The 26,885-nt window shown below is 36.7% G+C and overlaps 1 protein-coding gene across 3 annotated transcripts in view; it reads left to right on the top strand.

Annotated features, from left to right (window-relative positions):
- Window positions 1-26,885, top strand: part of LOC121328151 (cytoplasmic protein NCK2) — a 64,052-nt gene that overhangs the window by 19,529 nt on the left and 17,638 nt on the right. For 2 of the 3 annotated variants that reach the window (XM_041272666.1, XM_041272668.1), the window contains exon 2: window positions 23,576-23,817. In XM_041272666.1, the coding sequence (XP_041128600.1) occupies window positions 23,592-23,817 (226 nt within the window). In that variant the 5' untranslated portion in view covers window positions 23,576-23,591. Of the gene's footprint in view, window positions 1-23,435; window positions 23,470-23,575; window positions 23,818-26,885 lie in introns of those variants that run through there. The other variant, XM_041272667.1, reaches the window with a different exon arrangement.

Below are 26,885 nucleotides of genomic sequence, written 5' to 3' on the forward strand. Positions count from 1 at the left end.
TTCTTCTGATCTGCAGGGTCACCCTGTCACTAGCAAATTATTTTAACTCTGGCCATATCTGTGTCGTTTGATGCAGCTCTGTATTCTATGATTCTGTCAATAAAATTCCATTACAGGTGGAAGAGTCATGTAATTACTGGGTAAGCTAACTGAGTTTAAACATCTGCTTGGGTAGAAAATATTTCTTGGTCTTACCAGTCTCTCCCACAGCTCTTTTTAAAAAGAGAGTGGATGCTTCCAGCAGTACTGCATGGCCTCATTTTGATACACAATAGTTTAGCCTAAAGCTGGGAAGGCTGATGAATCGCAAACCTACTTGCAAATAATATTAAGTGATATCCCATTTTCCAGTGGAGTTGAATGATTTTCATTGATTTACAGTCTGCACAACTCTAAAGGGTGGTCAGTCATGACGCATGAGCTTTGCTGGAGAGGATGGCTGAAGAGTCATTGTTGACAGCAGGATCTTTGCTAATCTCTGTTCTGTAGGTGAGAGATTCCCAATGGACAGCACTGAAAAGGTCACATATGTTGGAGCATAAACTACAGTGCTCCTCCAAACAGAGAGAGAGAGAGAACAAAAAGATCATAAGTCATAGCATAGATTCTATTTTAAAAGCATTTGCTAAATCAAAAATGAAAATAAATTCAATAAATTAACAATATAATATTTAGACTTTGTTGGTAATGAAACATAAAAATTGCATGGTCAAGGGTACTGTGTTACAGCATTTATTCATTTTTTGTGCAATGATTCCTCCTGGGTAGGAATTGATTGGATCAGGATTAATCTTCAAGCTATAGTAGATAATGCAGGGGGGGTGGAATTCATATTGCCCGATGTCAGGGACAAGAAGGTTTATTTGAGGGACAAGTATTCCGATGTGTCTTTGTCAGGCTGCATGGTTTATTGTTTAAAGCGATACATCATCATAACTTACCGTTATTCCTGAAACTAAGGCAACTGCGTGATTTTTTAATCAGGTAAAAGTGAGGGGTGTAATAACAGAGAACGTTTAAATAAATCATTAGAAATTAAGTAGTTTTAACTAAGAGTTTTTTCAACTTTGGTAACAACTGCCAACTGCTACAGCAGGCTTGTGTGTTTTTGTTTGTACATTTATTTCAGGAGTGTGAAGTCAATGAACCAGTAGTTATTACATTTAAAAATTAAATAAAATGGTAAAATTGCATGTTTTTTTTTTTTTTCTTTTTTCTTTAAATAAAATGCCCCAGGCTTAAGTACCAAATTCTATACTCTTCTATTTTCAAGAATATGGTATTTAAAGTTAAATACATTACAGTAATCGCAGATATCGTTGCATGTTTTTTTTTTTTTTTTTTTTTTTTTTTTTTTTTTTTTTTTTTTTTATTACTTGGCCAATGAGTAATGTAAAAATTACTAAGTGCTCTCTACAGCCATGCTGAGGATCAGTTCATGTTAAAGCCCCAGGCTTAAGTACCAATTCTAACTCGTTCTATTTTCAAGAATATGGTATTATTTATGTAAATACATTACAGTAATCGCAGATATCGTGTATATTATAATTAGGGCTTGAATTTTAAAGTCAGTTTTTATTTTTTGTTCAGTTCAGGGGAGGTTTATCCAATATCATTTTAGTTTTTTTTTTTTTTTTTTTTTTTTTTTATTACTTGGCAAAATGAGTTTTTGGTTATTAAAAATAAACACCACTCAAAACACATCCACTTTCAGTTTCTGTAATGCATTGCATGTACGTTTCACTAATACATGTACAAAGGTTAACTTACTGTGTTGCAGTGAGGATGTCCACGTTAGGATTCCAGGAATGTAGAACTCTGGATTCATTTTTTTTTTCTGCCCACCCTATCATATGACTATGGCGTACTATAGTAATTAATCTTAGCATACAAGAAGTTATATAATTTTTTTCCTAAGATTAAACATTCATCATGGATAATTCATCATGGTAATCTAAAGGTTGGATATTCCAAGCTATAAATACATAATGTTACTCATTCATTAGTAAATAATTATCATTATTATAGTAGTAATAATAATTAGGCTGTCTTTGTACACACAAAAAAAACGCAACTTTAATATACATTAGTAGAAGCATAAAGGTCTGATAAGACTGGGGGCAGAAAGTGGTAAACTGTGCTGTTTTTCCATATGACACTGGCATAACCTTTACAAGGGAATTAAAAAGTGCGGGACGGTAAACTGTGCTGTTTTCCATATTACACTGGCAGTGGGAAACCTTGCGGTATATGGAAATGTATTATCACATGTTAATGTTGAGAAAAAATTAATGTGATGAAGGATGTCAAGAATTTTTTTTAACTCACGTCTGAACCTAAGTGTTATTCCGCACCATATAAAGATAGTGTGCATTGAATGACTGAATTGTTTACCTGGCATGGCAAATCCAACAGTTTTATGACAATATAATTTAAAAACCTGTACAAAAAACCTGCATGAAATACTACAAGAAGCCTGTCTACTTTGGCCACTATGGGTATCTTGCTTCTTTAGCGTATCTTTATAATCTGGAGGGGATGTATCTTTACAGTTGAGGGCATTTTTGCACCCTGAAAACTTTCGTTCACCATTTTTGTACATAGTGCTGACAACTCCACCCAACAACACTTCAGTTAATTGGTCTAGATGGAAATTTGCTGTGCGGTGTTATCAAAAGATCGCTCTGGTTTCTATTCATGCGGTTTTTGTTTCTGCACTCAGTGTAATTGCACCCATTCAAAACAATAAATTCTATTTTTTTGTTGCGCGGTTTATCGCTTTTCGCTGCCGTGCCCAGTGTAGTCAGACGATAACTATACAGCAGTTTTATATTTACAATAAGTTTTTCAGTTCATTACTGAATAAAGCCTTAACATGAGCCATCTTGCTGGTTTGTTTACAACCAGGTTCATGGTCGTGAAGCCTGTTGCTAAGCAAACAACTCATTGACTTTCCTAGCGTATTGTGAATGTCCACAAAATTGATGATTGGTCAGCAGCATGTCCTTCTGAAAATGTCTAAAGTTTAGAATATAGTAAAATGAATTACTAGCTAGAAGTACTAGATGTTTTCATTGTCCTTTTGAAATAGAAAATAGAAAATTGTTGGGCCAAAAAAAAAAAAAAAAGTGGGGAGTGTGTGAGAGAGTGACAGCTGCAACACCGATCAAAGCCACTGCAGTCAAAGCCTTTTAGTCAGCCTATTAGCAAGCTGTGTAAGTTAAGAGAGGCAAGTCTGGCAGGTTAGCAGAGGGCTTGACTGTATGTAGACAACATTTGGTGAGTTTAGCGCTGGAATGCCATTTATTATTTATTTATTTATTTTCAATTTGGAATCGGCAATTCTTTTTTTTCATTTTCTCCCCAATTTGGAAAGCCCAATTCTTTTTTATTTTTATTGCAACCCGGCTCACCGCTTTCACTCCCACGCTGACTCGGGAGAGACGAAGACGGACACACATGTCCTCCAAAACGTGTGCCGTCAGCCATCTGCTTCTTTTCACTCTGCAGGCCTGCCATGCCGCCACCTCAGAGCCACAGCATTGGAGGACCATGGTGCGTGGTGAGCCGAGGACACCTGGCCGACCTAAGCCCTCCCCACCCGTCCATGGTCAGCAGTGGAATAGCCTGGACTCTAACGGGCGACTTCCAGGCTATAGGGTGCATCCTGCACTCCACGTGGAGTGCCTTTACTGGATACACCACTCGGGATACCCAGAATGCCATAGTTACACAGCTAAGACGGGACGCATAGTGCAAAACCGAACATGGCCTATGGCGGCTACCTAAAGACCACTAGGAGAGTCGAGCATAGCTGATGGAGGCTGCAGAGTGGTTAAGAGAGACTAACTTCTCGAGTCCGGCTCAGTTGTTTTCATAGGAACATGACAAGGATCACGACAGGCACATTCGGTATACGTTTACTCCTCTGGAAGATCGGCACTCTGGTCACATGTTATTGCAGGCAATAAACTCAAGTACCTGAGGAAATATGTTTCATATTGCCCTTGCGGTATATGGCATTGCTTAAACAATACAGGTTGAGAAACAATCAGTCCTTTTCTCTGATGCTGGTATGTGAAGGGCCATCTTCTCCATGTCGCCGGGTGCCAGCATTCAGAAGCTCTGTGAGTTCAGAAGAAAAGGAAGGTGCACAGGATGCATTACTGTTCTTTTCCACATTGAATGCATTGTTTCTCACTATTCTCAGAGGACTCGTTCTTTAGCCTGCAACGAAATGTCTCCTAGTAGAACTCAATGTCAGGTGGGTATAATTCAGTGTGTTTAGCTTAGCACAAAAAATAAAATGGCCATTAGAAACTACATATTGCTGTTAGAATCATTACCAGTAAATTCTAGCATCTGAGTTGAAAGGAAGAAAAGATGAAATAGTGCCCTGGTTTCAGGTTCAGGAACAGTTCTGTATCGTGCCTGTCAGACCCAGATATTTATTGGCTTTAGACTGAACGAATATGGATGTGTTTGTGCCTTGGATAGTGCATCCAATTTGAATTAGATCCCAGTAGGATTTTCGGATGGATGAAGTGGAAGATGTACAGTTCGGTGTTGCTGGGGTCCTTAAAATAAGTGTAATGTATTATTAGGGTTAGCAAGTGGGGGGCTGTAAGTGCCTGTCATGCATTTTGACAGGTGGTTATTCGATATTGTATTAATATGACTGCACAGTTAAATTAAACTAGAAGTTAACTTCTGCAGAACAATGGACTGTTGATTTAATCCGGTGTCCAAGCCTGAACAAAAGTCTGTAGAGGCTTTGGTTAAGATTGGCCCGCTTTCAAAAAAGACAATCGATCATTCCACAGTTGCCATGGCGATCGGAATGCACTGCTACTGTACAGTGTTTTCTTCTCTGCTTCTGCTGAAAATACAGGCTTTCACAGCCATAAATCTATTGAGATGCAACACATTGACTCATTTTAAGGAATGTGTCATTGCCATTTTCATGGGGGTTTGGGGAATTGAATATGTAATTTTTTTTTTTTTTTATTACATTTTTTGTCATTCCTCAGTTGCTTAGCAAATGATGGAACCTAACGCAAAACATAATAGAATACATCAGAAACATTCTTAGGCGCAAGTATATGTTGTAGCTTGTGCACTCTATCAGTCTAGCAGCACAACATATAACCTGTGTGGTATCAACGCCAGTAATGATTGATTCTGAATTCAGTGTATTGCAGAATGGCTCCAGTGAGAGGTTCAGTTAAATTGAATAGCGGCAGCAGCTGGCTTATAGAATAATGTATTAGACAAACATACAATTGACAAAACTACTGTATGCATTATGACCTGGATTGCGGCATTCCCCAGTTCCTTGTTGAATCCTTTTTTTTTTTTTTTTTTTTTTTTTTTTTTTTTATTGTTTGTAGGTTAGTCAGGTTTTGAGTCTACTGTAGGCTATTCATTTCAATTTGTGTCCTAATCCTGAAGTGACAGGAAGCAATCCTGTTGATAATACTTTGATACTGGAGGTTCATACTGTTTGAGTAGAGGACATTCTGACTGATGTAAGAGAGATTGTGTTCAAAATGTAAAACGCGAAACCATGAAAAAGGATGCTAATATTGCAAATCAAATTAATAAATACAAACAGAAGGGCAAAGAACATAGGCGAGTTACAGTAGTCTGACTCATTTATTTAAAGGGTGGGACTGGGATATAGTAGCCGAGATACAGTAGATAGGATATTTTTGCAGCAGTCAAGACAGTTTTTAGAGTAGAGGAGAAAAGTAATGCATTGTAGCTACAGTATGTATCAGAGAGGCTGACACCACCCTTCCAACAAGGATACTGTATACAGTAACATCTAACATTAAATGCCAGCATTCGTTATCCTTGTTTGTTCTGCCGTGACTGTCTCTGAACATGCAATGTCAATGGCAATGTATTCTGAGCAATGGGGGCTTTTGCGTTAAAATGTTTTGGATTTTTTTGCATTCTGTTTATTTACTGTATGTAATTGTATTAGTGTAATAATTATGAATCAGCATGGGCATAGCTATGAATAGAGGAGGAATTATTATCTCATTAAATATAAATATGCAATTACTGTAGTTGATTTGACTACTGATCCCATTAAAATATTTTTAGCTACAATATGATTATTTGTTGCCAACTTCTATTCATAAGAGATCTAGAGGTTTTAGCTTGCCTGATGGTTTGGGATTTGATAGGTACAGTAAAGATACAGTTCATAAAAAAATAACAAAACTATTTTGAAATTCTTAATTGGTGGAGGAAAACAGGTAAAATAATTGGATGCTGAAATATAATTTTGTGTATTTATTCCTTGGTTCATAGGATTTGCATTTATCAAGTTTAAATTCATAAGTTACTGTACTTTGAGTTTATAATGGTTTTATCTTGTTGCTTTAATCAGTTTATTGATTCTGAACTAGTTTAATTGGTCCCATTGGAATTATAATGTAGAAGTATTTATTGTGAGTTAATGGACAAGCATCTTTGTGGCTTCCTGCCGCCTTGGTACTTGGAGCAATGGGTATATTCCAACATAGCCTGGGTGAGCATACGATAATTTATGCATTTCCCAATTCCCTGATCTAGACTCACTAACGTGAGTGCCTTTTAATGCTAAGACATAAGAGAGTGTGCATGCAGAAAGAGATGTGTACTGCTCATCCCAAGCAGTGAAAATGAGTCATACAATTGGCAAAAATTGCCATTTTGATTACCTTAGTTTGAGTCAGTATGCAAGTGCATCTGTTAATTTGTGTCATCCACCGCCACCATTAACCATTTTGATGAAGCATGTTCAGTTGAAAGGCCATATTTCTTTTAAAATACCACATCAAATCTACAAAATATGCAATTTTAATTATAAATCATTTTACAATGCCGCACATCATTTTACAGCTTTGAAATGTTAACAGTTGCTTCAGAAGAGAGTGGGGGACCTTCAGGTTGTTTTGTTGTTTTCAGTAATCATCTACATTAAATTGAAAATTTAGAGTCTTGGTGCTTTTATCTTTCCACTCGTGGTGCACTTAGTTAGAATGAAACATTAGGAACCCAGCACACATGCCTATGAGGGTCCTTATATTCGCATACCATTGTATAAAATGAACAGTTTATTATTCCCAAACCAAATCTGAGAGCTTTATTGGAGGCTAGGAGTCTACAGTATGTTGAAGATTTGTTAAATATATAAAGCAACTATCACTGCATATGGTATGTGTGACAGACTCATACTGCAGTGCATTAGGGTTCACATTTTGACAAAATAGTGACAAAAGTGCTGAAGCCATAGATTCAACCTGGAAACTTAATTATCTGGCAACAGAACCAACTCTTGGAATACAGCACACCAGGAAACAGCGCCCCTACAGAGGCTTCAAGGACAAACCCATTGTGAAACAATGGCTGGAAGAAAAAAAAAAAAAAATAGTAACTCTGGCCTGATGCACTGAATGTTAGAAAGATAGCTGATTGATAACCAATTAGTACTATTACTGTACTGATAATCACATCTGAGAGTTGTGGGCTGATTGGAAAACAAACAAGCAATTGGTCTTTTTAACATTCCTGTCAGTGCAGCAATAAAGCTGCCCTAGAGCAATTCCATCCTATAGCGCTGACAGTAGCACCATAGTCAGTTGTTTTTAGTCATTGTTAAATGTAAATGAATGAACATTTCAATCCATTGTTTATTGGAAACAGCCCGTTGTGTATTTCTCTGGGCAGGTGAAGGGCAACATTCTTTCAGGAATGAACATCTGTCGCATGTCAGGTACCAGGTGTGTTGGGAATCAGTCCATTATAGGAGAGGCTGAGGCTTCAGTTTGTGCAACTATAAACAAAGATTAAGTGGTTGTGAATTCCATAATGATGGTCTGATATTGTTGCACCAGATTTGGGCCTGTCTTCAGGGAGAGAGAACGATCTCTGCTTCACATGTCTCAAAGTATGTCGTAAAGCTGTTGTGATACAGTGTTTCTAAGGTAATGAGCGGATAATCTTTGGTACAATTTATGAAATGGGTGATACTGCCTCCTCTCTCCTTAGTACACCAGCCAGTTAAATTTACAATATATTGGATGTAGTTTTCTTTTTGAGGATTTCTAAATTACCTATAGCTTTTATTTACTTTTTATATAAAAGATGCAGTGCTTCAGTGCAAAAAATGTTGGTAGACCATAGAAGGCTAAGAGTTGAATTGCTGGTCGTGGTCAGTTTTGTGACTTCCTTCCACCCATCCCGATTTGGCCCGCTTTGGGAAAGGGTCCGAAAAAAATCCAAGGGGCAGCTTGGATTGGCAGCCAAGACTGATTGGCAAAATTAACATGGAAGCGCAGTATCAGGGGTAGCAGGGTTTTCAACCCGAGTTGAGTGGTGCATGGAAACGAGGCTCTGCACATCTGTATCTGCAATAGTTTAGCTGAGAAGACTTTAGAGGTGCACCCAACCGGAAAGGAAACACTGAGAGGTCGGTGCGAAGCAAAGCTGTCACAAAAATCTGAAACCGCACTCGACAGGATGTGAAACTTACTGTTTAATACTGGATTATAGCTCTTTAACAAAGAAGACTCATTATAACGCTTCTTTGTGAAACTACTTAATATTTAGATTTTACCTGCGATCTTAATCTGTTGGTGTTCTGATCTGTATTATTTAAATGGCAGGATGTTTTCTAATACTGTATTAGAATGCATTTTGGTGTGAGAATATAGTAACTGCAGATTATTTTGAAATAAATTGTCTTATTTGGGACTGTCAATGGATCACCACTGTTTCTCATGTATGAAAAAAATTACTTGAACAACATACAATAAATTAGAGCGAGGACGAACTTGGTATTTTCATCTTTGGATATTAAGTTCAGACAAACATTTGAATATTCATTCATTTGCAAAACATTATTAAAGCCATTATCTACAGTATAAAATTGTATTAATTAAATAAATATATATATTCCAGAACTTGAAAAAGGTTGTGAAGGACTACTTCACCCCACTGAATTAACTAAAAAGCAAAGGATGTCATATTGTAGTTGTGTGTTCAACATTTTTTTTGCGTGTATTTCAGAGAAAAACAGTAGTAGTGTCTTTGCAATAAACAAATTGGCCGAAGACATATTTTCATATTAATAGCATTACTTACAGTGTGCTTTTTTTTAGCTGACATGCAAGTGGAAACTAAGTTTAACCTAAATAAACACTTGTGTGGAAAAGGGGACATTGTACTGTGCAATGAATAAAACTAATGTTTTCATTCTCATTTTATTAAATTCCTCAAAACAGAAAAAAGGATCATAAAACAAAATGTTGCTCACTATATAAAGCATTGATAAATATATGTAACATTATTTCTCTTGCAAGTTGGGCTAGTGTCAGAAAGTGACATACTGTACAGAGAAACAAAATACTGTACAAAAGTGTATAAATATCCCACATATCAGACAGAGCTGCTTTTCCACTTCTTATTTTAGAAAATGTCACACAAATTCTGGCAAGGTGGTAAATCGATGCAAGACCAAACACATTTGATACTTATTTTGATTACTATCAGTGAAGTAATTTCTGATGGACAGGGACATGTTTTTTTTGCCATCAAATACGTGCCAAGCGACAGCAACAGCTGCCGGTAGATATCTTCTCCTAAAATACATATATTTGCTGCGTCGTAACAAAGGTGGTTGAAGCTGACTTGACAAGTCAGGAAATGCTAAGGGAGATTGGAGTGTTGGCTGTCAGAAATCTGCATTTTCGGCTGCTTCCGGATGGTGTCAAATCATTACAAAAGGTGGAAAGAATTGACTGGATTACATTGTAGCTTTACATAATGTAGCAGAACAACCTGACATTTGTACATTCATAGAAGTATATGGTTGGTGTCATTAATTTCCACTGGGGCCGAATTACATCTTTGGGACTTTCTGTTTTACGTGTTTTACAGAAATATACTGTGATCCCTACCTTGTGTAGCATTTTGCACAGAGCAAGTGGAAAACTATACTTTCCTTGAAGTTTCCATTGTGCTTCATCAGCAGCCTGATTTTTAGATGGCTTTTTATTACTGGTTTCCTGAGTTTGGTATATAAAGTATTTTAAAGGCCTTTGTAATAGACTGAGCCATAGATTATTTTGCCTGAGCGGCCCCAGAAGAAATGAGTATAGTATATATTTCAACAAGTTGGTGTTGATCAAATGCTATGTATAGCTGAATAAATTCCCATCTCCCAATATATGTTCAAATAATATTTTAAAAAAAGCAGGACTGTAGGACAATAAAATGTAATTATAAATGGAATATAAAGAATGAACAAGCGTTGAAATCAAGTGATTTCAGCCATCTATCAATTGATTGTAAATGTATTGCAAGGATTTCCCTGTGTTTCCTCAGCTTTTCCACATAAAAATTATTAAATTATTTAGCAGATGCTTTAATCCAATGTGACTTTACAGAAATTAAACAAAGTATATTATTTAAATGTTTCTTATAAGAAGGAAAAATAAAATCGAAAAACAAAAATAAGGATGCTGAGAGATTGGCAGATGAAAAGACATAGCAGACAAATAAAACAAATTTAAGAATTATAAACATTTAAACATTTATAAAACACAACAGACTAACTAACTAATAAAATAACAACACATCATAACACAGAAACACCCCAGAACAGCCCCAAAACAGCTAGTGTCTTGTTCTAGCACGATTGCCGCATATGTTGTCGGCAGGGAAGATGAATCAGCAGCAATCCTTAATTAGAGACAGCAGCAAAATGTGGCGGAACACCAGATCGGCTTTGATCACACCTTCATTCTAAAGACTTTGCTTGACATGTGTTGATGCATGGCACCTATTCCCTTATCCGATAGCAATAGACAATGAACCTTGTACATCCAATGTCAGCAGTGTTGTTTTTTCCTAGTCTACATGGCAATACAGTGGAAAGGATTTAGTGGTGGGGTGATCATTGTTTTTTTATGTTCGGATATTTGTCCGAGATAAATATATTTGTTTAGAAATTCAGAAAAAAGCCATTAAATGAAAATTATTTTAATTGGAGAGATACTCATACTTACGGATGACATTCAAACAAAAAAAACAGAAAAACACAGCACCTGCTTGTACTATTGACATTACAGGAGTACTTCATGCCTTAGTTCTAACAAATACCAACCAATAAAGAAATTTAAATGCATTAACATTTCGTTCGCAATACATGTTCAAGTGCCTTTATAGAATTTAAGTAAACTCACCCTTGTGTTGTTCACTTTACAGTCCAACAGGTAATAATTGAAAACTAATATATATATATATATATATATATATATATATATATATATATATATATATATATATATATATATATTAGTTGTTTTTTAAAGTTCTTTTTTTTTTTTTTTTTTTAAGAAACAGAATTGCGTCCGGCTGCTGAAAAAACCCTCTCTGACAGTCAATGTTGCCGGTGTGCAGAACATTTCCCTTACAAATTGGGACAGTGTTGGAAAACGTGAGGCGGGTCATCCGTGTGCAGTATTTGCCTACTCTGGGTTGCGTGCGTGTAATCTGGACTGAATTCCTATTTTGGTTTCTTTTTTTTGGACATCAGAAAGAAACTTAAGAACTTTAAATCCGGGATCGAGAGCAGCTGTTGGCACTTGCACAGACTTTGTTAGTTTATTTTGTCAAAATATGCCACTTGCCATATTTATTGCAATATCTGAATGAAGCAGAAGAGCAAACAAACATGATGCTTATTTCCGGCTGTTTTCCGTCACTAACATTTTGTCACAGTAGCCGATTACTAAAATAAACCCTGCATTATGTACATACACAATTTATTATGTATGTTTTACTGTAAAACAACTAAGAAAAAAATGCACAATACACATTTCTGACGAATACAAATATTTTATTTTCGCGTTCGGATAGTCGGATATTTGTCCCACCCCTAAAAGCAATGTAGAATCAACATGTCGTTCATTACTAGCATAATTTATAATACCAGATGCCAGAATAAATCTGCATGTAGTGCAGGGATGGAAATAAGACACTAATTGCAGAGCAATTTGAGCCATTTCAGGTTTTACGAGCTGCAGATTCCTGTACAAATTGTACTGATTGCGCCAAATGAGTAGCTTGCTGTATCTTATTGACTTCAACTGAACTGATTTATTTTGTTTTTTTCTGTACAGTATTGCCTGAAGTAATTACATTTTTAGTCTCATGTGCATGATAATATTTTCAGGTGTACTGAGTGAGTAAATTCTATATACAGTAGTGTGTTCTACCCTGTCGCTTTGTCCCATAGAGAAAAAGATAGAGGAAATAGCGGTGGTATGCTTTTGCTGTGCTGTTGTGGTAAAGGATTTGCAGTTACCGTATTTTACATTTCTTTTGCCTTCTGAAGGACAGCTACTAACCCCATCAAAATAAGAGAGCACATCCACCAGCTCCTACACTCAGCACTGCTGGAACCAATTCCAGTGTGACCTGTAGAGTGGAGATTATAAGATGCAAAACATTCACATATTGTAATTGCTCCCTGGTATTGAAAACTGAGCCACCACAGCAACCGCATGCGTTTCTCTAAAATAACCTTTTACTGTTTCGTCCATGTGAGCTTTAGTGCTACTGTATGAGCTCAGTTCTTGGATGGAGGATTGAAAAACATCATTAGTGAGCTTGACGCTTATGAGCAATTTATTTAGCCACAGAGCCCTTGTAATGTAAATCAGCAATTATTCAGCTATGTGAAAAGGTGACTGTCGTTCACAAAGTAAAAAAAAGTATACTTCATAGTGAAACGGTGTCATCGGTGCGGGTTGGGGAAGCATGTGTTGTTTGTTTGTTTTTTTACTTGATCCCAGATATAGAAGCTGTTTTTCGTTTTGTGCGGCAATGAAAAGAACTGCAAGCAGATTTTCAGCACTGCAGTTTGGGTTTGCAGTTTTGAACTGCTTACACAGCTAATCTGTCCGTTACAATTATTTCTACTTTTAACTCTTTTAACAGGGCTGTTACATTCATAGAAGTATATGGTTGGTGTCATTAATTTCCACTGGGGCCGAATTACATCTTTGGGACTTTCTGTTTTACGTGTTTTACAGAAATATACTGTGATCCCTACCTTGTGTAGCATTTTGCACAGAGCAAGTGGAAAACTGTACTTTCCTTGAAGCTAATCTGGCTGTTACAATTATTTCTACTTTTAACTCTTTTAACAGGGCTGTTACTGTCAGGCAGATATGACTTAAAGTTGGAGCGGTTCCTAGTTACTGTATTTAAATAGTACTAATAATACTGTTATGAATCGGACAGCTGGCATAATATACTCTTCAGTCCTTGGAGTCATTCTTATAGGGCCTCAGAGAAATCTGCTAAACTCTTCCTTGGTTTCAAAGTTCCTGTGGGATTAAACTCAGTTTTTGTTAGTAATATGCAGTAGAATGCAGCCACCATTTGGGTGTGCACTGCATGGATTACATTTTTTTGGCAGCAAAGGTGTTGGGAAGTAGCACAGCAGACCTAATGGCCTGAAAGGTCATAAAGAAGGTTCAGAGCTCGCTAAATCGAAATCCACAAACTGTATTAACAAAGCCACAGCTTTGCAAGGGGCTGATTTTGTATTGCATTTTTTTATGTGCTGTATGGATGAATAAGTCATGCCATTTGATCTGTGGATTATAACACCACAACAAACCTTGTCAAAGAAGAGCAAAGGTGTAGCTTTCCTCCCCAGTACCCCAAACCAGACTTTTTCATGATGTTGTGAAAACTTGGTCCTCTGATTTAGCATAAATAAGATCATGGAACTTTGGTCTGAAAAGGTGTTGTGGGTATGAAGCCATATTGGGTTAATTCTTTAGCTACAGTAAATAGACTAGAATGGGATGTTCTTAATGAAAAACCATCACCTCCAGATAGAACTGGGTTTATACCAGGTCTCTAAATGATCTCTTCTCAAAAAGGTAATAGCGGAATTTACTGTCTTTGAACAAATGTAGTGCTGGGACAAATATTTCAACGAATATTTTTTGACATGTATTTGGATACAAAAACGAGATGTTTGTATTTGGTACAAATGACAAAAATTACCGTCTCACCAGAATTTGCACGACAATTTAAAAAAATGGCAAATAAAAAAGATGTCCATGTGATATGTGAGATTTTATATATATATATATATATATATATATATATATATATATATATATATATATATATATATATATATATATATATAATAATAAAAATGTGCAAATGCAAAAAACACAGATGGCCACTGTTTACTGTCAAAAAGGCAATGGCAAGGAATTAAAAAAATAATTAAAATGCATTGTCAACTTTATGTACTATTTATTTCTGGAATAAACAAAACATAGTTTAACTTGAACTGCTATTTGGCATCCGTTGTTTTGTTTTGTAGTTAATTCACTGGGGTAAAACTTATTCTTTACTCCTGGGATATTTTTGTATTTTAACTTGTTACATATTGTAAGGTCTTGCTGTAAAATAAAGGCACACACACACAGGGGCCACTGCCTGCACTCCCTGCCGCTATGCTGTTCAGAGCAATATAATGGTTTTTATTACCTTTGAAAAATAAATGAATGTCCGAACGAATATTTAAATTGAGCAAATATCTGGACATGAAAATCTCGTGTTCATCCCAGCACTATATCAATGTATGTAAAAATGAATGCGCCTCCCAAATGTAATTTGTTACATTTTCAGTCACCACCTACTGCTGCTGCTGCTGCTGGATCAGGAATTAGTATTGCTTCAAGTTCATTATTGCAGTATATATGTGGCAGTAGAACATATGGCAATTAAATCAAAACCAGGAATTCTTCTCTACACAACTCTCTAGACTGAGTTATTTAAATGTTTAACCTTATTGAACAAATATGTGCCAGTCTAATTACACAGAATCTAATGGTAAAGACACAGTGCCCCAGCATTTATTTATTTTCCAGATTACATGACTTTCAGCATTTTCCAGAAGGGTAAAAGTGAACAGCCAGGACCATTGGTGACTCACTCCTATTGAACAAGGCCTTTTAATAGAGCAGTACTCCCGTTTTTACTTTTTTGGTTTCCATACAGAGGAAATCAGTGGCTTTAACAAGCCTATGTGTTGGGTGGGTGGGGGGGGGGGGGGGGTGTTGAGAGAAAATTGATCCAGATCTGAAAATGGGGAAATTATATTGGCACTTTAAATACAGCACAGTATGCCCTGAGTGCACAATGTTATGGTTTTTCGTTATATTATAACTTCTCAATGGCAGTGTTGATGATGGAGATTTATTGTACTGAAAATGTATTCATGTAGCCTAGATAAAATAGTATCTGTCCCTACTCTGTTGAACTTGTGTAAAGTGGTCAGTAAGATAATTTTAAGACACAGAGGGGAGGAAAACTGATTCTTTGAGTCACTGATTCACTGAGGGAGTGGGCAGTGTTGGAAATGTTGTGTCTCTTACCATTAATTAGAGAAGAGTTGAAATCATCTTACGGCAAGTGAGTTTCCAGCAAGCGTTGGTCTTGTGACAGTTTTCTCCCTGGACTGACAGAAGAGCTGTGCTGTGTGAATCTGGAAGTAGTGCTGATCTCTAGGGTTAAGAGGGTGATGGACAGTGGTTCTGGTAGATGCCAGTGATAATAACATGTGTTGAATTGCCGAAGATAGTGTTGCAGTAAAAAAAAAAAAACTCTAGCGTTTCAACTATGATGTCATCCATGGCGGCATAATAGCTGCAAATAATATTGTTTTCCATGATTTATTGTTTGTTTAGAAATATATTACTGTAATGGTAAAGGAAAAACAATTCACTGGAGAAACTGTTCAGTAAATTTATAAAGGCGGGGGGTGTATCAGCACGATGGATTTACTGTTCCAGTGTTTCCTACTTTCTTTTTATCCCCTCACTTTATGAATGCACTTTCCATTGTTTCTGTGAGTCCTCCTCGTGTCTTAACACAGCAATGTAGTTTCGTCCAGGGGTCCTCTGTAAGTGGAAGATATATTATCCAGATTAATATGCTTCACATTAACTCTGAACAATTTAATTTACAAGCAGCGTTCAAGTCTGTAACACTGCTTTCATACACAAGTAGATGGTTTGTTTGTTTGTTTGTTTGTTTGTTTTATTTATTAAACAATGTCAGTTTTTGAATTGGATAAATATTTATAAATAATATTTTACATCTTACAGTACTGACAGAAAAAACAGCCTTCTAATTTAACAGTTTTAGCTCACATGCGCATCACAGCATTGTGTCTGTCACCAGAGTGTGGTTATTAGTCACTGTTCCAGCTTGCTAATAATATCATTTTTCTGGTAAATCAAAAGCAAAGTTTGACATAAGTTATGGAAATTGAGCCTACAGGAAAAGTATCTATAAAACGACAAATAAAAAGGTCTAAGTCCATCTCCAGCATTTTGCTCAACATATTTAGCGAGTCTCCTCCCTGAAATATCTGCAAAGCAATCATTTACAGTACTGTACAGAGGTCCCAGAGAGAAGGACAGAGAAGGACAGGAAGTCCTGCTTTCTGATTTAAATTATACAAATACAATTATACAAATATACCGTTCCCCTTGTTTTCCATTCAGTCATTTCAGATGGTCAGCAAATTAGCAAAATCTTTACTTAATGATACTCCATAAAATATATTAAATGGAACTCGGGTGCCGCATTGCATTCCCGTTTTGTTTCTGAAACTACCAAGAGCAAGACCATTAATTGGCTTACTGTAAGTGTTAGATTGTACATTTACAATATGCAAGCAAATTATAATATCCACTGTAAAAAACACACCACCTTGTTTTACTATTAAATGCACTGTATATTTTTGGAATCCCACCACGGTACAGAGGAACTGTGGTTGCATGTACAGGATCAGTTATTTTGCGGCATTTCAACTGCATGTAGAGAAAAGTGAAAATGTTACAAAGGTAAATAAAATGGGCTAAAATTGGATTTCAATACCAACGGGACTGCACCCTTTTAAGCAGCAGCTAATTGGAATGACCTCTAAATTATTTAGGGTGTTTGCTTTGTTTGGCAGAAGGTTTTTCTTACAAACACCGGTCAGCTATATCTTTGTGAACCCAGGATCCCCTCCAGAGACAACACATGTGACATTGGATATGAGCCATCGGCAGCAAAGGGCCATTAGTTTTATTGGTCTTAGTTCCTTTGGAATTACTTAGAAACCTTATACCTAGAGCTGCAGTTACTACCTTTCAGATTTTCTGTTTTATGAGTACAACCTTGTTATGATTCACAGATCTATTGGAATACTTGAAGCTCAGAGATCATACTGTTTTACTGTGTGTGTTTCACCTCAGTCCATCCATTTTGTACAATAGCGGGGAAAAAAATAAATAACTACTGTACTGCATTTTTGCTTCAATGACTGATGTAGTTTTTACTCTTGAAATACAAGGATACTACTGTCCTTTGCAACAGGGCTATGTAGCTTTCTCCCTGTGACATGACACTGATAACCTGTTAAAAATCACATTTGTATTGTAATATTATTAGTGTTTATTGGGCAGTTTTACATTGTTCAAAATATATTTAATGTCACTAATGTAGTCCTGGTTTTGTACTTTCGTTTTACATTATCTGAGCTCAGTGCAGGAAGGTTAGGTTGTAATTCTGACTGGTAAAATTCCAACTTGTATGCAAATTCTTTGCCATCTAGCCCACAGTTTTTTTTTTTTTGTATTTTTTTGTTGTTTTGTTTTAAACTACTCTCATTTTCAAAACATCTTATTCTAGCAGCTAAGCAACCGTCCATGTCCACAGCACTTCCATTGATTTGCTCTATGGGATGCTTGCCATGTTCTTAACTCTAGAATAAATCAGTAAAACATGCTAATTTAGAGAAACATTCACCTTCAAAAAATATCTGTAATTCCCTGAAAAATAATTAAAGCAGCATGAAATATATAAACTGTTTGTGGCAGAGCAGAGCTCTGCCCTTTATAAATTGGCAGTTATGGATTTAAATTCCCCTACCTGCCTGGGTTTATTGTGTTCAGGTGGCTGGGGTTGATTAGAGTAATTAACTATCAATCAGCACCCAGCCACCTGACATAAAAGGAGGCCTCAGCTGCCCATTAGGGAGAGGAGGGAGCTGAAGAAACAAGCTGGGGTTTGTGCTTGCTGGGTTTTTTGGTTTGCTGTTTGTGTTTTTTTTTTTTTTTTTTTTTTTTTTGTATTTTCTGATCCAGTGAAGGCATCGCCCAGCCTGGAAACCTTTATTTTTGTAAGTCTTGTTCTGTGTCTTTCTATTTGTGCTTAAATACCTTTGTTTTATCCCTTGTGCCCTTTTATTTTGTGTTTATTTATAATAAAAGTAGTATTTTTTTGAACTGCAGTCTGTCTCTGCGCCGCTATCCACTCGCCAGCCTGTCACACTGTTAAAACTGAACAGCCAAATTCTAGGGACCGGTTCCACAAATAAGGTCGATTTTAAATTGAATTCTGTCAGCTTACATATTTCAGAAGTGAAAAGTAGGCAGCTCAGTTTATTCAAGGTCTCCAATCCATGTTTAAATTGAGTTAAATTAAATTCAAGCTTCCAATTTAATTCGCTGGCCAAGCCTCTTTTCTTGAAAGAACTTGACAGTTTGTATTTTTCAGGTTTTATGCAAATGCTCACTCACCTTCAGGGTACAAAGGCCAGCAACATGCTGTGTTTGATCCTCAAGGTCTGTGAAACAGAATAATCAGAATGGGGAAATACTCAATTAAGAATTGTCTCCTTCTCCTGAGTGAAGCTCAACTGCTTGCCAGCATAGCTTTAATAATTCAGTTTAAAATAACATCCTATGTAAAATGTGAGCTGTAACTTTGAACATAATTTCTATTAATTGAACATTGTTCTAAATGGGTCATTTTCAGATCATAGGAAGGAGGGAGAAAACTGACAGGTAGCTCTGAAACTCAAAATGTTTCCAGGAAACCGTACAATCCAGAGAGCCAGCTCTCTACTAATAATAGCCATTAACCACTTCAACACCATGACGTACACATGTACGTCAAATGAAAACCCACTTACAGAACCATGTACGTGGGCGCATCAAGTTTTCCATTCTATTCTATGATTGTTTTCTCAGTTTAGCGTTTCAGGTTTCATTCTCTAAGGCAGTGCTAGTACTGTGGAACGTGCAGTGAAAGTCGGGGGGGGGGGGGGGGGGGGGGGCAGATGACATTTGTATCCAATTGTGTGTCATGTAGCGATTCCAATCTACCTGTGGGCGTTTAGAAGACTGAGATATATTGTAGGAAGCCATTCAACTCTTACAAGTATATGTGTGTGTATATACACACACATACATATACTTGTTGTAGTTTAGTTGTAGTTTATATAGTTTTTAGCGAAAGTGATGCTGACTTATCACTTAGCGATGATGATGATGAAGAGGATGTGGCGCAAAGAACAGTACAAACTGTACAAACAAAGAGCATGCACCTACTTTACAGGCAAGCCAGCTGCAAACAGGGAGCTGTTTGGCTTGAAATGGCAGTGCTGTGATGAAATGCTATCAGAACACAGCAATGGGTACAAGGCAATAAAGCAGGCGTCTGCGGCAGCCAGATCCATCACAATGCCTGCGCAAAGTAGCCCTGTACACACATTTGTGACTATCCCTCCAACACAAGGGAAGCAGAGACTGCAAAAACGGTGCAGGGTCTGCTGAGAAAATGAAAACAAAAGAAAAGAAGCAAGAAAAATGTGCAGTGGTTGCGAAGGCAACCCCGGGATCTGTTGTATTGAATATTTCAATAAATGGCACAGATCAAGTCGATAATGGCACACTCTTTGATGATTGATTTTTATTTGAAAATTACTGTTTGCTGATTATTATTGTTATTGGTGTTATTAGCAGCGTTTTTGTTTTCATTCTTTAAAAAAAAACAACTTGTTTTTAGTATGTAGTAGACAGGAACATAAAGGGTTAATGAAAATAGTGTTTAGGTCATTTATTTGTTTTATTCATCATATGTTTACATTTTATAGTAATTACAGGTTTGAAAACATTATTATTATTATTATTATTATTATTATTATTATTTTCAAAATCTGGTACCTGGGAAGGGGTTTCATTTTTACATCTGAAGTTGAAGTGGTTAACAGACCTTGGACCCAAACTTGCGTTTTTACTTTTGATCAAAGGTGGAATAGCCTCCAGTTAATCTGTTTGTAAAATGCTCATTACTCTTAAAAACACAAATCTGGTTTATTTGAACAATAAGCTTCCACTAACACCATTGTTTAAGCCTAACAGAAACAGTTTTTTCCAACACTGCAGACCTCTGTACAGGTCTAGAAATAGTATTTCTTACATATTGCTTAGTGTTGAAATAGCTTGTGATACTATGTTATCCACACTTTTCATCTGGAAACCAAACAACATCCCCAAAATGCCCTGCCTTGAGAAAACAGGTGTTACAAGAGGAGAAAACAAGGGCGTCTGCAGCTGCTTTTGAAGCGTTGGAATGATTTGCATGTAGACTGATTATAGGTTTTCAAACTGCCTATTGCTGTTGCTGACATCAGAAGTTTGAGATATACAGTCGTAGATTAGTATCAAGGCAGACGAACCAACAGAGTTGACATCACTTCATGGACTGACAAAAGATCAGTCCACAGCACCTGTAAGTTTAGGTGAGGCAGATATACTTTGGACTTTTTCAGTGGCAAATGCACTTAGCCAGTCATGTTCTTTACAAATTCTTAACACGTAAAACATTGTTATGGTGACTTTTGACCCCTAAACAAATACTGTAACACATATTGCAAAACTGGAGAAGTTATAATTTCTTAACAGACAAATAAAAACGCTTTTAAACATGCTACAATATGTTATGTTTCGATACATTATAAACCAAACCTGTTCATTTAAAAAAGACCCTTATCCATTTTTTGCAGTGGGACTTGCTGCACGGGCCCAGTCTGTGCTAAGGGCTGATTGTTACAGTGTGACCCTGCAGCAGAGTGCTTCTGTGGAAACAGCGCACCTCCATTAACATTGTTGTGAGCAAATCCTTGTTGCCCTCGCTGCCAGAGCAAATGCTTCTAATTTCTCTCAAATCAAAACGCAAACATCTCAAGATTTGGCGAAAAAAATTCCTTAACATTGTCTATATAAAAAAAAATGACTGTATTGTAATACGCGTCAAAATGACGTGTCTGGCAGTTCTAGGTAGAAGTGCTTATAAAATTATTTTTGCAAATCTGCCGCTCAAACACATTCATGATATCTAAATACATATTTAGGAAAACTAACGCCTGAAGCGCACTTTAACAGTTTCGATTTCAGGAGTTAATTTTTATTTCTGTTTCACTAAAAATACTATCTGTTTCAATAACAAATGAAAAAATTTAAAAAATAATAAATAAATAAAAAATAATACCCGAATCTCGCCCTCACGATGTGGGAGCTCAACTTTTACTCGAGCAAATATGGTAAGACTCTGCATTCTTCTGAGTAAAGATGTGCTGTATAATGCTTCAGCCTGGCCTGTATACAATGTTGTATTGTACTGACATGCATGCAAGCCAGTTTGGCTGTAGTGACTGACATTCTGGCAATTTACCACAGTCAATACTTCATTATCATTGTTCATGTAAAATGTTATCAGTCAAAAAACACCATTTGGGAAAACAGTGCAAACTGTTTTGCTTCCTGAGTCTTAACAGGGCTTGATGTCATTTATAACCTAATGTATTTGGCTCACAGAGTGACATGAAGGTATACCTATTATTGGTATAATAAAGCCTGAAAAAGTGCACATGATTGATTTCCATTACATGAGAAGGGATGTTAAAACTTAATGCTGATATAGGACTCAGCTCTCACCAAGATAAGCACCAACTAAGACGGACATAGCTTCTGTTACTGTAAACTAATGTGATCCATCTGCATTTCCTTCCATCTGATGATGTAGATATCCTTCTGCCTGGTGTTGATGGCTGAAGTTTAATACTGGCTTTAGGGATCAGCCTATTTTACCTTTCTGGTGCATTCGTCGACTAGCCCACGACACCTTAAGAGGGCTCAACAGTGATTCTGGCGTCCCAGCATCACCCCCCTCCGTCTGCCACTCAGCTAAGCCCAGCTTACTTACCTTCCATTACATCGACGTTGCTTTCTTTCTACGATGCTTGCGGTCCCCAATCAGCATCTTTTCGGCTCAACCAGAGCCAGTTACTGCTCCTAAGCTCCATAAGTTCTTCACTATGCGTCGCAACTCTTGACCACTGAATCAGATATCTGTGAGAAACTAAATTGTGAAAGAATGTAGTAAACAGACACTGATAAATGTTATTTTCCTGTGCAGTTGAACATGATTAGTACACTGTAGCTTTGTGCTCATTCAAAACCTGGAATGTAAAGCAATAGTAGTCTTATTTCCATCCCTGATGCATCCTGTACATTATTAGGGCTCTTACTGTAATCAAGAACACTGGTAGTATTTCATTAGAAGAAAGCCAGAAGGGTGAGTAAAATCTTCCAGACTGTCGGTGATAGTAGAGTTTGCATGTCAGCAAGCTCATTGTGTAACCTACAGTGACAACATTGCTTTGTGGGGTGGATGTAGGAAAATGAGTGAAAAAGAACACTTCACAGGTTCTGCTGTTCCAGATTGGACAGCTGTTGTAACCTTACTGGTACCTGCACTTCAGCACCAATACAATGATCTAGGTCTCTCTCTTTATTTCATATGGTATCCTAGCCTTTGGCCCTCCATTTAGCTCTCCATCTCCAGCCATGTCAGAACGATTGAGAAGCAGCTTGCTGACTGGCCCGGGAACTGAAAATATCCTGTCACAGCACTATTTGTGGGTGACATGGAAACTGCAGTGGAGACACGAGAGAGAAAGCACATTTGAAGGACATTTTTTCCCCTCTCGACTTGTGTTTGCAGCTTTAAAATGCATTATTAGCCCTTCTGCTGTCTACACATTGAAAATCCATTGAGCACGTTATTACTTTGGAACTGTTTTTGTGTGAGTGTGTTCATCGTATGTGTATTCAGGGTTGACAGCACTGACTGTGGCTTTTATTTAAAAGAGGAGAAAAAGGACTTATGGTCTAATGTGGTGTGCTGTAACAACACATTAAACCATGCTGAAACTGTTTGAAACGAGAATTAAAATAACATCACAAAATGTTGATATCTGTACATTTTTTAAATCTTAAGCAAATATATATATATATATATATATATATATGTATATGTGTGTGTGTGTGTGTGTGTGTATATATATATATATATATATATATATATATATATATATATATATATATATAATATAATTACATCCCAATTTGCGTCGTTAAGAAACGCAGCATTCTGAGTGGCCCTTGTGGAACATGAGACTGCCTACACATTTTTTGACCATGATTTTTACATTTTTTTTCAGTTAATTTCTGACGGAGTGGATTTCTGCTTTAGGTACCTACTTATTTGCTGATACAGACTGGGATAATATTAATTTATTTGCAGTGCTGTTTTGTCTATTGCTCTAACTATGGCCTATCTACTCTGTCTCTGTTGGCAGAAGGACTCCATGAAAGATGACAGAAGAAGTTATTGTTATAGCCAAGTGGGATTACACAGCGCAACAGGACCAAGAACTTGACATCAAGAAAAATGAGAGGCTGTGGCTCCTCGACGACTCGAAAACGTGGTGGAGGGTAAGGAACACATCCAATAAGACGGGCTACGTGCCATCAAACTACGTGGAGCGCAAGAACAGCTTGAAGAAAGGATCCCTTGTAAAAAACCTTAAAGACACACTAGGTAAGCCTGATGTTGTCATGAAAGCATATAATGATGCTCTTTACTCAGGTATAGCAGCTCCAAACTGTATGGTGGCATAGATTTAGTTAGGAGGCATGGTTGGCTTCATAGATGGCTTCTCCACTTAGAGACCTGCATTCATATCCTGCCTAAATTGTGGCTTTGGAGACTACCATGGGAAAAACATGGTATAACCATGGATCTTATCCAACAAGCATAGGAAATATGGACATGGAATAATCTGTGCCCAATTCAAAATGCCTGATCCATGTGAGCCTCCTGAAGGTTTATCTTCTCACCTGTTTTATCTTTCTCTCCGTTCAACCATGTTGGCGAAATTACATGTAAATCTTTTGTTAAAACACAAATATGTCATATTTACTGGACTTAAGGTCACACTGGGAAGAATTACACTTTCACATACACTGTACATGCAACCTGACTAGTTTGGTTAAAGGAGAGTTATTAGTGTAATAAAGGAATATGGATGTTATCTCAAACAGTGTATGTATGGCTTGGTTGTGGATTGTTTTTTGTGTTGAAATATATTTAAAATCAGTGTGACGGGTCTGCTAAGCCTGGCATTGGACATTACCCCGGAGGCCTGGTATGTAAAGGATATTATACAGTAATTATGGTGACACATTAAAACAAGCAACTCGTGTGAAAGAGCAAGAACTTTAAAGTGTAGTATATGACAAGCTCCAGAAGGGGTGTTATGTATGTTTCTTATGCATGTTGTCCCAATCAGTGTTTCCTATTAATATGACTAATAATATCCTTCCCCTTTCCCTGGATGCTGACTGCACACACCCCAAAGTATAGATTTTCAATTTTGGGAGATATTTACTGTAAACCACTGGAGTAACTAACTCACAAATAGAGTTCCAGTACTACAATGTGCCTTTCAAAAGCATATAAATACAATTTAGAAATACAGCGGGGGATTTCTCAACCATTTCAGATTTTAATGCAAAACAGTCAACCCAGAAACATGCCATGTAAATTGACCTTCAGTCCACCTTTCAGAAAAGTTTACACGTCGTACACTGTTCACTTCTGTACAAATTATTGCATGGAACATACTCCTGAAATAGTTACCAATATCAGACAAAAGCTGCACTTTCTGATGGTACTGTATAAGGTGCCCTCATTGCAAACCCCTTGTAAAAGCTGGCAGTTAAATCTGAGATGATTGAATGAAAAATGTGCATAAATCATTTGGCTCAGTGATTCAAATGTGAAATAAAATCTGTGTTTGCAGCAAATTGTAACGTGAAGAGCGAGTTCGGTTTTATTATGGGCATCCTTGTTTAAATGTCCTGCCACTTGAGTATTTATGACAGTAATATAAAGCTGAACATGGCACCAGAGTACGGCTTAAGAAATAACATCTGTTATTCAGAGCTGTAAATGTTTTTAGGTCTCCAAAATCATAAATACATAATTTGAATCGAAATTCAAGAGTGAGCATTATGTGTGTCATAATGCTTATTTGTCTAATACAAAACTCCAAAGTCTGGGGAGAAATATTGCACGATAAGTTTGTTTGAGGTTTTTGCGTTGTTATGCTTTTGGTCAATTAAACATTCGAAAATGGAGGTTCCAGTCTTGTTGATCTGATCTGAGCTATTGCTGCTGATTAAGCATTTCCATACATTAGATGTGGAAAGTAAGCTGTAATCTTCATTTTAAAAAAATGTACGTCATCGGTATAAGTGATTTAAAAAGAAAAAAAAAAAGTCTGGACTGTGTTTGAATTAACAGAGCACTTAAATCCAGCAACAAGGCTGCTTGGCCTTGTAATGAAACATCCGTGTTCCACACAACAGGGTTCCAATTTAGAGGTTTATTGGGCTGAAAGGAGCATTTAGGTCACAATAATAGAAACATTTTGTAGACCCTTATTCGTCCTAACACTGATGTCCATAAGGGGATCAAAAGATGCAGTAAAAATAAATAAATTAATTAATTAATTAAAAAATTCAAATGCATTGGATTTTATGTTCAATGGAACAGAATTTATGGACAAGGTATCAGAGTTTATTTGCAAGGATCAGTTATGTGTGACTAGCAAATATTTTACACCGTGAAACAGTCTTTGTGTAGGAAAGAAGACAGACCCACACATTTTCATCAATATAGAAAATGTGTAACTTAAAAATGTATATAATGGGCAATTCATAAAGCTAAAACTTGTATTTATTTTTCCAGGTATTTTTTTTAATCAAATAAAATAAAGCTTTGTTAACTTTAATAGTCTATATCAACATCAAACTGTATTGTATTCATAAATACAGACTCTGACAGCACTTTGTAAGGAGGGCCCAAGGTTCCATACCTACCATATTAACATTTTATGAAGCTGTGTGAATAGTAATGTTTGTTCCTCTCATTGCTCTGTATGACATTTTGCTGGTCAGAAATATTGAAAGCTTCCACTTTTCAATTCTGAATTCTCTGTGCAGTCTCCTTCAGTTTTTATGCAATTACACATGCATATTCTGTAATACCCCAGGAGACTGTTTACACTGTTTATCTTGGGCTTCCTAGAATGGGTATAAGATCTAGTGAATGGGAAAGCCCAGGGAAGTAAACACTGTCAGCAGGAAGAAATTTTAAGCTATTGTGCAACAGCACTGTCATCCTGAAACCATCCCCATCCAGCAGGCTAGTCGAAGTGCTAGTAATAGAGCAAACATGCAGAAGAACAATAAAAGGCTTTTTTTGTTGTTGTTTTGACATAAGTAACACAGAACTAACTTGCATATGTTTATATAGCATGCTCTTTATTACAACAGTTGTCAAACACTCCCTAATCAAAATGCTGTTCTTGCAGCTTCAGCAGTTTTCACTGACTGCTACTTTGCAAGAGTCCTCGGATTATTGAGTAAAAGATGGAATTAATATAGCAGTAAAATGTCTGCCATTATCTTGTGCTTCTTTGGTCTTGTTACTGTGTAGGAAAGAGTAAACATAGGACAGCTGCTGCATAGTTGTACTAAAAGAAACCTATTTTTATTTTAGTGTTGCAGATTATTAAACCCTTGTATTACAACCCTTTTGGC

Source organism: Polyodon spathula, chromosome 15 (genome assembly GCF_017654505.1).
Source record: "Polyodon spathula isolate WHYD16114869_AA chromosome 15, ASM1765450v1, whole genome shotgun sequence".
Classification (NCBI taxonomy): domain Eukaryota; kingdom Metazoa; phylum Chordata; class Actinopteri; order Acipenseriformes; family Polyodontidae; genus Polyodon; species Polyodon spathula.